A 15,017-nucleotide genomic window follows, 5' to 3' on the forward strand; every position below is an offset into this window, starting at 1 on the left:
ATATATTTATTTTTCTTTGGAAGAAAATTTAGAATGCAATACCAGCATGATTATGAACAAACATGTTAGTGACCTTCTATTTTGTGTTAGAGGATGCTTTTTTTGTGAATTGTCCTCACTCAGACACTTGTATCCGTGTGAATAGGATCTGTTTCACTGGGTTTTTCCTCTTTTCAAAACTTCAGATCCCAACGGCCCATGCCAAGACTTTTTGTTAGCTCATGCCTACACGCACATATACATTTTTCATTTTGACATCACTTGCATAGTTTATCCCAGTAATAAAGTCATACTGCCTGGAGAAACAGGCATTTCATAACACAGGATGTGAGGTGGCTGGCCTGCAGAGCCATGCCCTGTCCACCTCTATCCCATTCCTGCAACTGGCTGGTCTGTACGCTGCCCACAAATCCCTCTTCTCTAGGACACAAAACATTCCAAACCACTGAGAAGTTCCAACAAAAACAGGTTTGCTCACATCAATGTGCCAAACAAACCACATGCTCTTTTTCCTTTTCCCCCACAAACTCAGATTTTACTCCTGCCCCTCAAAAAGTCACTGGCCTAAGTCTGAAGTAAGAAAAATATTCAAACATTAACAAGTTAAAGGTTTCCTCAGAATTCCACACTATTTAAAAAAGATAATACCAAGATTTCCAACAGCAGGCAACATTCCTTCTAGCCCTGAGTAGCTTAAAGACTGAAAGGAGGTGATGATACATTTTTACTCAATGTTTAAACATGCTTTGTGTTCATTTTAATTCTCCCTGTGGTCACAATCAAATCACAGCCACAAATTTTCCATGTACACTGTAGCTGAGTGTAGTCATGTTTACTCTTCTGAATCACTAAAAATGAACTTCAACTCTACAAGGATACTCCCAGTATAGATCAAAGCTGCCTTCAGTGCCTGGCGGGTACAGGGTCATATACAGTCTACTAACAGCTGCTGGTGTCTTTTACCTTTGTTAACTTTAAGGCTGATCTTTGCTGCAATTAAAAGTTACCTGAGTCACTTCATTATGATTTCCTGTGCTAGACGCATGTCAGTGGTAGCTATCGTTTTTCCTGCACAGTGAGAATTTCCCTCCACTGACCTTGCTTCCCCCTCTGGTGAAGACTTCCTTCTCTCACACCCTTCACCTCTTTTACCCTTCATTCCTCACCTGCAGCCTCTCCATTTTCTTTCTTTTCCCATGTTTTTGAGGACTGTGTGAAATCACCTACTTGCAAGTTTCAGCCACCTCTGCTGTTCCAAATAACAATTACTAACCTCAGTAAGGAGATCCTTTGCTTTTTCATACTGCCAATAAAGTTGGCAGTATGAAAAGTAGATTAATCTAAATTTCCATACCACTTAACCTTTCTCAGAGGGGATGAGAGAGGGAAAACACTTTGTCAAATACTTCATCAGGCAGATCAGCAATGCTGTAAATACCTCTCCCTCCTTCCGAAAACCAGCAGTGCCTCAGGCTTTCTCAAGGCACTGCACAGACTGCGCATGGCTTTAAAACAGTTCAGGGAATAGTCAAACTGCCAAAGAACAGGTCATAAGGAATAAAAATACTGATCTGGATCACTAACGTTTGCTTAATAAAGTAGTTACACACACACAGCCCAGGAGTACTACTTTCATGCATGTCTACTTTACATGGAATTACTATCTCCAAGGCTCTTATAAAGCCAAAGTAAACTGAATTGCAAATGGTAATGCTGAGCACCCAAAACCCCTTGGCAGCTCTCTCACCCCATAAGTGCCTCTCTTTGTTTGAAAACAATTTGAAGGGGTACATGATTCTTACAGAATTAGTATCTTACAGAATCTTACAGATTCTTCATCATCATCATCATGTAAGATACTAATGCAAAGTCAAAGAGCAGCCAATCTTATTACATATTACTCAAACTAACAAAAATGTATGGTGTTCACTATCGTGGTCAAACGCCAATAAAGTTTAGTAGCAGTTATCTGAGATACCCCTTCCTCCCACCAGGGAAGACTATCAGGTAGACCTGTCTGTACATGCCTAAAGCCATGAGAATACAATGTACCAGACTGGACTCTTACTTTGTTGTGCCCCTTGAGCTCCCCCATCTGAGCTTTTAACCCTGAAGGTTTTACTTGCTGGTTTATCAATGGGTTTGAAACTCTTTCTGAGATGCCAGATGATGTATCAATGCCAGTCAAAATTCATTGCTAGTTAAAGCCAAATGAATGCTGGAAAAGTAAAATGAAGCATGCCAAGAATCTCTCAAAGTGCTTTTTGAACGTTAACATTATAGAGACTCTAGGCTAAAGGCATTAACCAAAATTCAGAAATATACAGCTTCTGTGTTAGCTAAAAAACTTGAAGGGGCACGGCAAATTGTAACACTTCTTTCTGAAAAAATCCCCGGCTAACACCAAGTGCTGAAAAGCATTAGAGAAGCTCTCTGCTGTCCCATTCCCTGTGCTGGACGGTGTGACTACAGCTGCTTTTACGCACACTGCATTAGCTTCACCCGTTACTACTGTTCACCAGTCCACAAATTTTCAAATAGGAAAGCATGGAAATTTTACGTCAAACGTTCACTTCAGAAGGAAAGCTTAGCACAGACGTTGTTCCGCAGGACCAGGGCAGAAGTACCCGCAACTGGTCCGTCAGAGAGATCTGAGGTTCAGCATTCAAAGCACCCTAGTACTTAGATGCCTTACCTAGGTAAAGCGAGGCGTTTTCTTTCTTGACATTGTCATCTAAGTAGGTTGGTCCCAAGGTATAGATGGGTGTCGAGCCCATGCCAATGAGGATTTGGGCACAAATGAATAAAGCTACATAGAGAGAGTGGTCATTTCCACCAGAGTCCTTGAAACAGGCCGGCGAGTCCCACTGCTCTTTGGCGGTGCCATTGCCAGCCACGCACAAGCCCTCGTTACTGACGGAGGAGTTCAGTTCCTGGATCTGGTACGGCGGAGAGATGAAGTGAGGTAAGGAGAAGAGTGAAGCCCCCAGAGCAATGAAAAGCCCCCCTACGGCCAGCCAGAGCGGCCTCCGCCCGCGCCCCCCGAAGTAGCTGATGAAGACCACCACCACCAGGCTCCCGATGTCGAAGCAGCTGACTAGCAGCCCCGACTCCGAGCTCTTGAGGCTGTATCTCCGCTCGATGGTGGTGATGACGCTGCTCAGGTAGCCGGAGACCATGAGGGACTGGATGAAGGTCAGGAAGCACATGCACACCAGGAAGAAGCGAGAGTCCGCCAGCACTGCCCGCAGGCACTCTCTGCCCGGGGGGCCCGCCAGCAGCAGCGCCGGCGGCGGCGGCAGCAGCAGCAGCCGGGGGGCCGGGGACACCCCTCGGCCGGGCGCCGCCGGCTGGCCAAGCTCCGTCCCTCGGGGGAAGCTCCCGCTGCCGGCGCCGGGCGGCTGGGCAGCCCCGGCCACGGCTGCGGCGCCCCCGCCCCGCTCGGCCTCGGGAGCCGGTCCCGCCGCGGGGCCCGGGCCGCCGCCGCCCCCCCCGGCCGCCAGGGGGGAGCCGAGCGCGGGCAGACTGCGGCACCGCGGCGCCTCCGCCCGGCCCCCCGCCGCCGGCCGCTCCGCCCCGGGGCGCCGCTGCGCCGGGGTCCCCGCCGAGGCCATGCTGGGTCCGGCGGCGGCCTCACAGGAGCCCGGCCGGCTCCATCGCCGCCGTGCGTCGAGCGCGCTGAGGGGCCCGGCGGGCGCGCAGCATAGCGAGGAGGGGAGGAGGCAGGGGAGGGGGTGGCCCTAGCCGCGGCCGCCAGCCGGCCCGCCGCACGTGTCAGCCGAAGTCCTTTGTGGCTCCATCCACCCTCAGTCTCGCTCGAGGGGCCGCCCGCCCGCCGGGGCGCCCGCGCTGCCGGCGGCTCCCGCTCCCAGCCGCCGCATGCCAGCGCCGCCGGGCTCAGCAGCCGCCCGCCGGGGCCCCGCGGACAGCCAGCCCGCCGCGGGGCAGCGCCGCCCGCTCCGCCGCCCGCATCCTCCGCTCTCCTCGCCGCCGACGCTGGTGACAGAGGTCCGGGGGATTGCTGCCGATCTGCGGGGCGGAGAGCAAGCACGGGAGGTCAACGGCGCCCGCCCCAGCGGTCCCGTCCCTCCCCGCCTCCCCGGGCTCTGCCCGCCCGACCCCGCGGTCTGCGCTGAGCTCCTGGGAGCGCCCGTCGTCCCCGTCCCCGCGGGGGTGGATCACGGCAGCGCCCCGGGAACCGCGCGTCCTTGGGGACGGCACATGGATTTACATAAGAGCTGGGGCGGCCTCGGCCAGAGCGCGACCCTTTTATTTGGCGCCGGATGCGACAGCCAAAGGTCGCCGTGCCAAGCCTTTTATTTTCCAGCCTAAAAATAAATGCGCTGAAATAAATACTCCGCTACAACTCGGCGGCCCGGGGAGCGGCGGCGGGCGGAGGGAAGGGTAACAAAGCTGGAGCCGGGCAGCGGCGGCGGGCACCCCGAGAGCCGGCACCCCGGCACCGACCCCGCCGCCCCAGCTCGCGCGGTTGCCACCCGGGACCGCCGAGCGCAGAGCAGTGCCCAGACATCCCTACCCCGGCAGCGGAACACGCCTTTTGCCTCCTTTGTCCGCTTTTGTCTCCCCGCCGCCTCCTGCTCGTTGCGGCCGCGCGGAGGGGCGGGCGGGGGAAGCAGCGGCACCCGGGCAACCGCGCCCCGGCGGCGGATCCCTCCCCACCCGCAGCGGGTGGGCAGCGGAGCCGGCGGGGCGCTTCGGGATCCTTCCTCCCTCTCCGCGAAGGAGAACGACGGGGCTACTCACCGAGCGTGCGGCGCGGGGCGGGGGGGGGTGGCCGGCCCGGGCCCTGCGCCCCCGCCCCGCCTGTCACCCAACGCCGGGTCCCCCCGGGCCGCCTCCGCCTCTCGGGCGGCGTGGCGGAGCGCAGGCGCGCCCGCGGCAGCGCCGGCCCGGGCGATACCGCCGGGCGCTCCCGTGCCCTCCGACCTCCCCTGGCCCCCGCGCAGGGAGCGACCCCGGACCCCCCCGCGACGTGCACCGACAGGGCAGAGCGGCGGCCCGCAGTAACCGGGCTACACCCTCTCGCCAGAGTCTCCGGAGTCCTGGCGGGAGGGTGAGCCCGGCGGCGGCACACGCTTTGGGGGGGCTGCCCGGTCGGTGCCTTTGCTCAACCGTGGAGCTGCCGAGTGCTTGCAACTCGGCGCCCGTGGTTGAGAAAGTCCGTGGAGCACCACGGTTGGCAGCTCCGGGCGGTGTTTAGGATGCTTAGGATGGTGGTGCATCGCTTTGTGTAACAGGCAATGAAATATTCGGAAGACAGGACCTCAGTTACAGCGTCTGCTGAAAAGTGAGAAGAAAGAACTAAGGGTTGATTTTTTAAAAATTTTATTTTAAGGAAAATAGATAGCCGGACCACTCGATGATCCTATTTGTCCGGGGTCTTGTGTCCAATGTAAACCATCTCCAAAAGTGGGAAGCACACGTGAAACCTGGGAAAAGTAGTTTGGAGTTTCCTCCTCATATAATTTCCTCCTAATCCCCTGCTCTCGGTTTGTGGAGTGTCTTGAATTGCACTGGTTTGTTTTCCTCTGAAGTCCCTTTTTTAAAGCCCTAGTACTAAGATAAGTCTAGATAATCCTTCAAATTATTATATTTGTTGTGGCTTGATAGAGGGTGAACTATTGAGGTATTCCTCTTTTTGCCCGAAGCTTTTCCATAAAATAATACCAAGGAATACACCAAAGAAGTATAATATTCTACACATTTCTGAATAATTAGTGCTTTTCTGGCAGGGTAGAGGATTTAATTTTGATTTGTTTCCACTCCTTAAAAAAAGTGTTTAAAACTTACTTACCACATTTGTTTACTTATTTATAGTCTTGATCAATAAGATAGTCTTATAGGATACCATTTTCAAATTTTATTAAGCTATTATCAAGAAGTATTTTGATAACTCTTTGTGCTTGCTTGTAACTCAAACAGCTCAAACTCAACACAGCCAAAACAATAGGGTTTTTTTCCTTTGGTTTTCAACCACATTTCTCCTGTTGATAATGCGCCCCAAGTTTAGTGCTTGTCTAGGCCTGTAGTTTTAGTGTTTTCTTCAATTCAGTTAGGTTTTCAAGGATTCTTGAAAAACTTTTCTCAGTGATTCTTTCTTTCTACATAAGGTCCTTAACACAATTTCTTCTATTTCATCATCCCACAGCTTGTTGTTACTGCAGCTCCTCTCTCCTTCTTCTTCTACTGTCAGTCCCCCATGGCCACAGCTTCCTTCACTGCAGCTCTGGCACTCACCTCAATGCTCAGTAAGCTGAATAAACTCACTGAGGCAGCAGAAAACCAATCCAAGGAAAAAAAAAAAAAAAAAACAACCAAAAACCGAAAAACGTGTTTTGCCAGTTTTATGAGCTGATTCACTTCACCAAGGATGTGAGCACAAGAACTTGGAAAAAAAAAAAAGGGAAAAAGAGAGAGGAGGTCCACAGGGAAAGAGGAAGAGAGGATAACCCATTTCAACAAGGACAAGCTTTTAATTCAACTCAGTCATCTCACTGAGCCATCCCAAAGAACATACGTGTAATTCACCTGGTAGGCAGTATCCCATTAAACTTCATTAACTCCATTGCACTTGAACTAGTACATGAACCAGTAACTGCAGTTTGTAAGTCTAATGGATCATGTGTATGGCACCTGAGTGCTGATTTCAGCCCTTGGTTCATGACAACCCCATGCAGCACTACAGGCCTGGGCCAGAGTGGCTGGAAAGCTGCCTGACAGAAAAGGACCTGGGGGTGCTGGTTGACAGCTGGAAAAACATGAGTGGGCAGTGTGCCCACGTGGCCAAGAAGGCCAATGGCATCCTGGCTTGTATCAGGAATAGTGTGGCTAGCAGGACCAGGGCACCCATCATCCCCCTGTATTCAGCACTGATGAGTCTGCACCTCGAGTACTGTGTCTGGTTCGGGGCCCCTCACTACGAGAAAAACATTGAGGTGCTGGAGCATGTCCACAGAAGGAAAACAGATCTAGTGAAGCGTCTGGAGCACAAGTCTTATGAGAAGCAGCTGAGGGACCTGGCAGTGTTCAGCCTGGAAAAAAGGAGGCTTAGGGGAGACCTTATCACTGTCTACAACTACCTGAAAGGAGGCTGTAGCCAGGTGGGGGTGGGTCTCTTCTCCCGAGTAACAAGTGATAGGATGAGAGGAAATGGCCTCAAGTTGCACAAGGGGAGGTTTAGACTGGATATTATGAAAAATTTCTTCGCCAAAAGGATTGTCAAGCATTGGAATAGACTGCTCAGGGAAGTGGTGGAGTCACCATTCCTGGAGGGATTTAAAAGATGTGTAGATGTGGCCTTTTGGGACATGGTTTCATGGTGGACTTGGCAGTGCTGGGTTAACGGTTGGACTCGATGATCTTAAAGGTCTTTTCCAACCTCAACAATTCTATGATTCTATAATTTTTACATCAGTTTTGGAATCCTTTCCTATGACAAGGATTCCTAACCGTTGTTGTATAAAATCAACAATTTTCATGAGATTGCAAAATAACCATAGATACACCAAAATGTTCTCCAGTCCCATGGGAAAATATAAGGGCACAGCATTCCCAGCCTTCACAACATTTGCAAACAGTACAGCCTGTAAACAGGCACAATTTCAATTCTTTCCACAGTGGCAAACCTGTCAAGAGATAAAATTATTCTTAGGACTACATGAGGATGTTTGTTTTGGGAAGTTACTCCAGCTGACTACAGCTTCTAAAATACTTGACTTCCCTGCTTACTTTTGGATCTGAATAACAGGTTAGCCGAGCAGAGAGAGTATTTGTAGTCTGCAGTTGGTATGAGCATCCTGCCCTTTATTTATTACTCTCTTCACTTGACAAGTTGATTACAGAAGGTGCAACAATGGTACCCAAGTTCACAATAAAATACAAATATATATGACTTACTATGCAAACCTTCTGCTTTTAAATTTTCACCATAGTGAATTTAAAGTACATGGTATCCCTCAAGCACAAAGCAATCAATTGGTGTTGCAAACCAGTCTGTTTATGGCTACAACTGCAAAAGAACATAATTCCCAATTTGCCAGATTAAGGACAAGGGCTGACATCCTATTTTTGATTTATCTGTGTTAGTGAAAGACATAAAGTCAGGACTAGTGAAATCAGGCCCTTCCTCTTAGGAGTTCCTAAGTTCTTGGCTGACAACCTCCTTCCCTCATGGGCTGCCCCTGCTGCAGTGGTGAGCTCTCACACAGCCCTCTTGGCTGCTGTTCTTTGAGGGACACAACCTCCTGGCAGAGAAATGGTAACCATTAGCAGAGGGGAAGAGCAGGACCTTAACTCACAGCTTGGTCTCCTAAGCTGATCAGTTTCAGAAGAGAAGGCAGCAGAGCTACCAAGGTGCCATCTTTTTAAGGTCACACTTTAGCTGGTGATAGTTTTGAGGCTTTACGTGTCCTTGCTAGTTCAGGGAGCTGGTGATGTCCAGCGAGGTACCTCAGCCCACAGAGGAAAGAACTCAGCTGAAGGGTGGCATGAGTTTATAGCTCTGCTTTTCCTTCAGTTTTTCACATTTCTAGCCAGGTTTTCCACTTGATGAAATGCCACAAATGCAATAAATCGACACCCTTGTCTTCCTTCCCGTTTTCCCTCATGCTGCTGCCATTTTTGGGCAACATCTGCTCTTCATTCCCAGCCCAGTATTAATAAAGCAATAAGCAAAACAGGATGTGCATTAGGAGGCTAATGGGCTTTAGGTCCTCCTGGAGTGTGAGCATTGGGAAGCATAAAGCGAAAGGACAAGAAGTATCACTCCCCAGGGACCCTCACCGAGCTAGTATCCTAATGAACACCCAAGGGCAGCTCACTGCTGGGAGAGAACAGCTTATTATTTTTATTTGAGATGTCAGAGAGAGCACTTATAACAGCAGATCCTAAACTAAAGAGCTCATTTAGTAAAAGAAATGAGCTTAACCACAGTCAGATACTGTTGAGCTATATCCACCTTAACATTTGTAGGTCTCCAGGGAAGAGCTAGCTACAGGTTCATGAATGAAATAAAGGAACTTTATATGCCAGGGAGGTACAAAGTTATAGAGGAAAAGGAAAGGAAGAAAAGAGAAAGACAGTGTTATAAATAATGGTTAAACTCAGGGGTGAGAGCTATCAGTATTAAAATTGTACATGTCAGAGAAGAAAGTACTACCTTTCCTCACTGAGATCACATTATTCTGCAATCTTCCCTCTGTCATGTGCTCCCATCCAGGGAGCAGAACCATGATCTGCAGTGGGGCCAGGGCAGTGGGAGCCGTGGGTTCAGTTGGCTGCCACCAGGCACAGAGAGGTAGTGAACGGGGCTTGCATCAGTCAGAAGCAACAGGTGATACGGACACCTGCAAAGGGTAGGGCAGAGAAGGCTTCTGACATTCTATGCTCATTGCAGAGCTGAATCCAGCACCATGCCTATAAATATGGGCTCCCCTCTGGGTGCCTAGTAGCAAGATAAAGCCCATGCCACCTATATTTGTCATAGTGGTGGTTCTATAGGGCTTCCTGTTTCATTTTAGAAGACACCAAGTCTCAGGAGGTAAGTTACAGTGAATCTACTTTAGATAATTTTAACGGTTGTGTTCAAAATTAGACTTTCCTTCGCAAGCAAAAGCCCAATGCCTAAGAGGGTCTAAAAAAGCTAGGCAAGCATCTAAAATGTGGGACTGACTTTCAGTTATTTATGTCTGTCTCCTATGCAAGTACACACAGAAAACCTCTAATTTTGGAAAATAAACTGAAGTGTAAAAAGTTTCAGTTTTTATACATAAGAAGTGTAAAGAATAAAATAAAATTTAAAAAAAACCTGAAGAAGATAAAGCATAAAAGACACAAGGAGAAGCTAAAACAGGTTTTCTTTTTATACATACCAGTAACCTCTGGAGATCATATTGATAAATGCTAAGTGACGAAATAGGAGGCAAGGACAGGCAGAGGCTCTAATTCCCAAACTTGCAACACATCAGACTGTGCTAGGAATTTGTCTAGTGGGGCAGAAGTAAGAGGGATGATGCAGGAAGCTTTCAGAGTCAGCACAGGACCTTCATATGGGCTGGGGTTTGAGGAAAGCAGTGAGGACTTCCTCCAGAGGCAGAGAGGAGCCAGCCCTTTCCTCCCCTCTGGAGCCAGCCAGGCTGGAACCCCTCACTCAAGCACCACAGGCTCTGGGCAGCTTTGAGCCACCACTCATTCTGCAGCTCGGTGCTCTAAGTGCTGCACTCTAGCCCCAAGCAAGAAATATCTAAAGGCAGATAATTCATCAGCTAATCATCAAAGATATCTTTTTTTCTGAGTTATTTACAAGCAAGACATACCAGATTATTAAACACCAGGACACTTTGTTAGGAATGTATACAGGACTGTGGTAGCCTAGCAGCAATAAGATGAGATATGATATATGCAAAGACATATTTAATGCTTTATAAGACCTATACCTCTGGTTTTAAGCCTTTTTTTCCTACTGCCACAGAAGTATCAGGCAATAAGGAGACATGAGATACTCATACAGTTTACATGGGAGAGGAAGAAGGGAGTTGTACTGTGCCTTTCTACGTAATTTCATTCTTTTTCCCCAAAAGTCCTAGTTCCTCTACTACATCCTGATTTTAAAATGATATAAACATTCATCCAAAATTGTGAAAGCATCGTTTGAACACAAGATCAAAGCCATGAATAAAGACTAAACCAGATTTCCTTCTCACTCTCATTCACAGAGGTCTCATTTCTCAGCATCTGCTGCTTTATTTCAGTGTCACCTTTCAGCAGCCTTTTGGCAAGGATTCTGTGTTTATGTATAAGCTAATGCATTTATGTTTGGCTAATAAATGCATTATGACATTAACCATCCTTAAACATTATTCTTCTCTCTAAACTTATGTGCCTCTATATGTGATAGTTTTAAATGTGAAATGACAAAGTCAAAATACTTTGAAATAACTATCTGAATCTGTTTGAATTCTTTGCCCATAGGCAAATTCAAAATTCCGTATTAAAATAGAACATTTGCTCATTGTTCTTTCCCCCCACCTGATCATTAGTTTCTCTCAGGGAAAACGCACTGGCAAAATCACAAGATATCAGTGCCACAATAGAAGATACATGGAAAAAAGCCACTGAGTAAAAATATCCTCCCCAAAAGTCAGTACACAGGAACGTAAATACATCTGGGAACTCCTGGGTCATCATCCCCAGAGCTCAGTTAGCAGGACACAGTAGGCTTTTAGTCTGCTGTGGGCCACAGTGTGGCCTGACCACAAACATCAGTAACTGCAAAACGTAGGGGGTTTAGTACAAAACACAAAAAAACCCACAAAATCTATAATGCGCCATTAAACAGAGAGCAAGAAAAAAATCAATGCCATTGCCAGCTTCTAAGTAAATCTACTGTGTGTCTAGAAGTAAACACATCAAAGACACCTTTCTGGACCCTGCTAGTGTCTGAATTGGTGCTCCAAGGTGTCATCCAGCCAGTCATCTCAGACGGGAGTCAGCAATGTGCCACCTAGAATCGTCACTTCTGCCTTCACACAAAGAGAAACAGCATTTGACCAGGCAAAGTGCATATCATTCAGAACCAATATCTTTCAATAAAATCATGAGTAAGTTTAATTAGTGAGTAGCAATAAAGTAATTGAACTGCCATGAATATAGGGAAAGGCAGCACAAAATAAGAGTAACACAAGAAAGAGTGATGAGAATAGATTCTCATGAAACACACTGCCATGTAAAATGTGAGTCAATATAATCAGTTCAGTAAACCTGAGAATATTAAATACATTCTTCAGTTGCCAGTACGGAAACTAGCTCCCTCCTGTTTCAGTAGACCTGAAAAGGGAGAGAACTGCTGAAATGAGGAGAATTATACTCTAAGTCCATAAGACTTCTGCTCCCTGCCTCTGGAATGGTAAAACCATTTCAAAGCCCTGAGGCTACTGTACATCTCCACACTTAGACCAAATTCTCTACCTAGAATATGAAAACCAGAAAGGAATGTAGTGAGCTACTTACAATTACCCAGTCTGAAGCAATACAGTGTAAAAAGCAGAGATACAAAAATGTAGCCAGGAAAGCAGCTGGTAAACATGAACCAATCTCCAAAACAAATTTAGGCCAGATATGAGAGCAGGGCTTTGTTGGTTTTCAGGAAGAATAATTTGCCCAGCAAGGCATATTTTATATCCTTAGGGTCCCTATACAAATAAAACTAGCAGATCTCTTAGAGGAATGCATGCAAAATTGTCCCAAAGTTATGTATTTATTATTATAAAGCTGAAAAAAGAACCGAAGGAAATACTCTAAGAGGAACCATATGCTGAAGCATTATTCACCTTTTGTCCACAAAAACATGGTTTTAATGTGGGGACTCTGAAGGCTCATCTCAGCAAGCAGTAGCCTCTGTAGCTGCTGACCCAAGAAAGCTTTTAGGCATGGCAGTCATAGAGGCTTATATATGAAATTCAATAGTAAATTTAAAAACTATCCCACTATTGCCCTGAGCTCTAACCTCTGTGGCCCAAATTTTCTTCTGAGTTAACGGAAAAAGCAATTCCTCTGTGTTCAGGAAAATACCTTTGGGTTTGTTCTACCCATAGGACTGAGATCCAGCCACTTAGCTGCCACTGAGGATGAACACAGACTTTAATCCAGTATTCATCATTTGGGCAGGAACTGGGGAACCTTGCTGCACTGGAGCTGAAGTGAGAGGCACCTGCACAGAGCTGTGGTGACTGTTGATCTGATTGGTCCTACACACCACAGGCGTTGGTGTTTCTAGTGTATCCTGGGTATCACCAGGGACAGGTGGACATGTAGTGGCCTGAGAGGACACCTTCTCAAAGGAGGAAAAGCAAGCTAGCCCCGTTTTCCCCCTCAGTGAATTTCCTGCCCTCAGTGTCATACTGCAGGCTCTACTGCTGCCTCCAGGTGTGATCCAGCTACCAGCAGATCCAGCTGCTGTCAAGAAGAACAAAGTTACTGTTGTAGTGCTTCTTTAAATGATAACAACCTTTAAGAGCTAAGCTAAGACACCAGGCTTGTGCAGCTCTTCAGCTTAGGGTCACAGACACTTGTAAAATATTTATTGTCATGACATTTTGGGGAAGACCTATTCTAATTTTAGCTTTATCTAGCAGGTTAAATCCTAGCAGTAGGATAGGAGATTTTCATTAGAAATACTGTCCAGAATAGTGAGGCATTGCTAGAAGTGGAATTTTAAGAGGGGCTGAGAAATTCAGCTCTTCTGCAAATACAGTTTCCAGTCCACTGTGGAGGTAGGAGGCTTTATCTGCTCTTTTCCTCCACTCACTCCAGCTGGCAACATGGTCCTGGCCTGGATACTAAGTAGATGTTATTTTGTATGTTATATCTATGATGAATAATACAACTTGCAAAAACGTTATGAACAGAGCAGTGTATGAAGGCTGTTGACTCAAGTGTGCCCCTGAGCATGTGTCCTCTCAGCCAAACCCAGACACTACAGCCTTCCCTTCAGCCAGATGGTAATCTTGAATTCTCTTATTTACAAAAAAGCTTTGTATTAATTGTTAAGTTATTATTAGATGTCTGTAGGGACCATTAAAGACCTGGGTGTTCTGCAGTGCACAAGGACACACTGCAGAACATGACCTCAAGGCTCTCATGGTAATCTTGACTTCATATAGGACATCACTGGAACTGCTACTGCCGTTGCCAGCAGGAGCAAACATTGAGTTTCTCATTGTCTTTATTAGTCCTCCGAAGCCCTTCAGTTCCAGGAGGACAAAGCTTCTGTTTGTACAAGAAATATTGCAATGCATCCACTTTTAATATGCAACATTACCTGTTGTGAATGGAATTGAATAATTTTACATATAAAATGGCTATGTAAAATTAATTGTAAATAGTTTTAAAAGAAAATTCTGCCTATAATGTAGTTCATAAACCAGATTTTCACTCAAATGTTTTTAGTCATTGTTGCCCCTGCAGCTACTATTGTTGGATCTGAAATGTCAGAAAATAGGCTTTCTATCTGTTACCTAAAGGAACAGTTACTCCCAGCGTGAGGACAAGACAAAGTAAGTAAAGCTTCAAGGGCAGTGTTAGCGTATTTCTTTGAGTATTAAAAATCTTATTTAGAAATATTACTCAACAAAGGAAAGACAAGACCAGTAAAAGCTTTTTACTTATGTGCACACATGCATGCTCATACACAGAGACTACACTCACACTAGTAACAAATAAAGGGAAAGAGCTGAAAACTCCAAGAATGGGTGTAGATTCAGTGGAGCTGTATAAAACCACTGGAGAAGGCAATCCAAGTTGCAACAAGAATTTCAACTTTCTCCTTATATGGTGTCCAGTGCTAACTCTTGTACTGCTCATTGTGCAAGCAGAAATTCCCACTGATATTTTGGTTTGTGTTATATGAATTAGTAGATAAGGACAGTGTTGAATTCAACAAGAGTTTTTTTCTAGCTACACCCAAGAGATGAAATGCTATCCAAAGTCAAAGGGTAAAATCCTGGTCCCACAAAACTCAGTGGTAAAATTTCCTTTTCCAGGCACACTTATTCTGCAGGTTATAACCACCTTTAACCCATTATATTGTCTTCTGAGAAACAAAGAACCTACATGCCTCTGAAACCTCTTTTTGTGAGTCTTTGACTCCCCATGGGTTCCAGTAGGAGCCTGGTAAGAGGGGTCCTGTTCCGAGAAGTGTGACACCCCCATCCCCCGCTGGCCTTGGGTCAGCAATTACATTTCAGCAACAAGCATACAGTTCAAACAAGAAGAGAAATATAGCTCCCAGAAGGATGGCTGGACAGCAAAGAGCCAAAATAACCTCTGCAATTTTCAACTGTTTAAAGATGGTAACAGTCTGGGTTTTATGCAGGGCCTGCAGAATAAGAAATCACATCATCCAGCAATCCTTGGAAAGATTAAATCCTTAAATTTAGCGGTATTTTGAAATATTTTGCATTGTTCAGACATGTAAGGTAAATTTTCTGTCTCTCAACACA

At 46.6% G+C, this 15,017-nt stretch overlaps 1 protein-coding gene and 1 long non-coding RNA gene across 2 annotated transcripts in view; one reads left to right on the forward strand and one right to left on the reverse strand.

Annotated features, from left to right (window-relative positions):
• SLCO5A1 (solute carrier organic anion transporter family member 5A1) overlaps positions 1-3,614 on the reverse strand; it is a 75,230-nt gene extending 71,616 nt beyond the window's left edge. The window contains exon 1 of the mRNA XM_017812391.1: positions 2,696-3,614. Coding sequence (XP_017667880.1) covers positions 2,696-3,614 — 919 coding nt within the window. The remainder of the gene's footprint in view (positions 1-2,695) is intronic.
• Positions 3,615-9,530: 5,916 nt separating this feature from the next.
• The window catches only part of LOC108496056, a 15,910-nt gene continuing 10,423 nt past the window's right edge, over positions 9,531-15,017 (forward strand). The window contains exons 1-2 of the long non-coding RNA XR_001874303.1: positions 9,531-9,559; positions 13,984-14,072. This is a non-coding gene — a long non-coding RNA (uncharacterized LOC108496056). The remainder of the gene's footprint in view (positions 9,560-13,983; positions 14,073-15,017) is intronic.

Source organism: Lepidothrix coronata, unplaced genomic scaffold, assembly GCF_001604755.1.
Source record: "Lepidothrix coronata isolate B3197 unplaced genomic scaffold, Lepidothrix_coronata-1.0 Scaffold36, whole genome shotgun sequence".
NCBI lineage: Eukaryota > Metazoa > Chordata > Aves > Passeriformes > Pipridae > Lepidothrix > Lepidothrix coronata.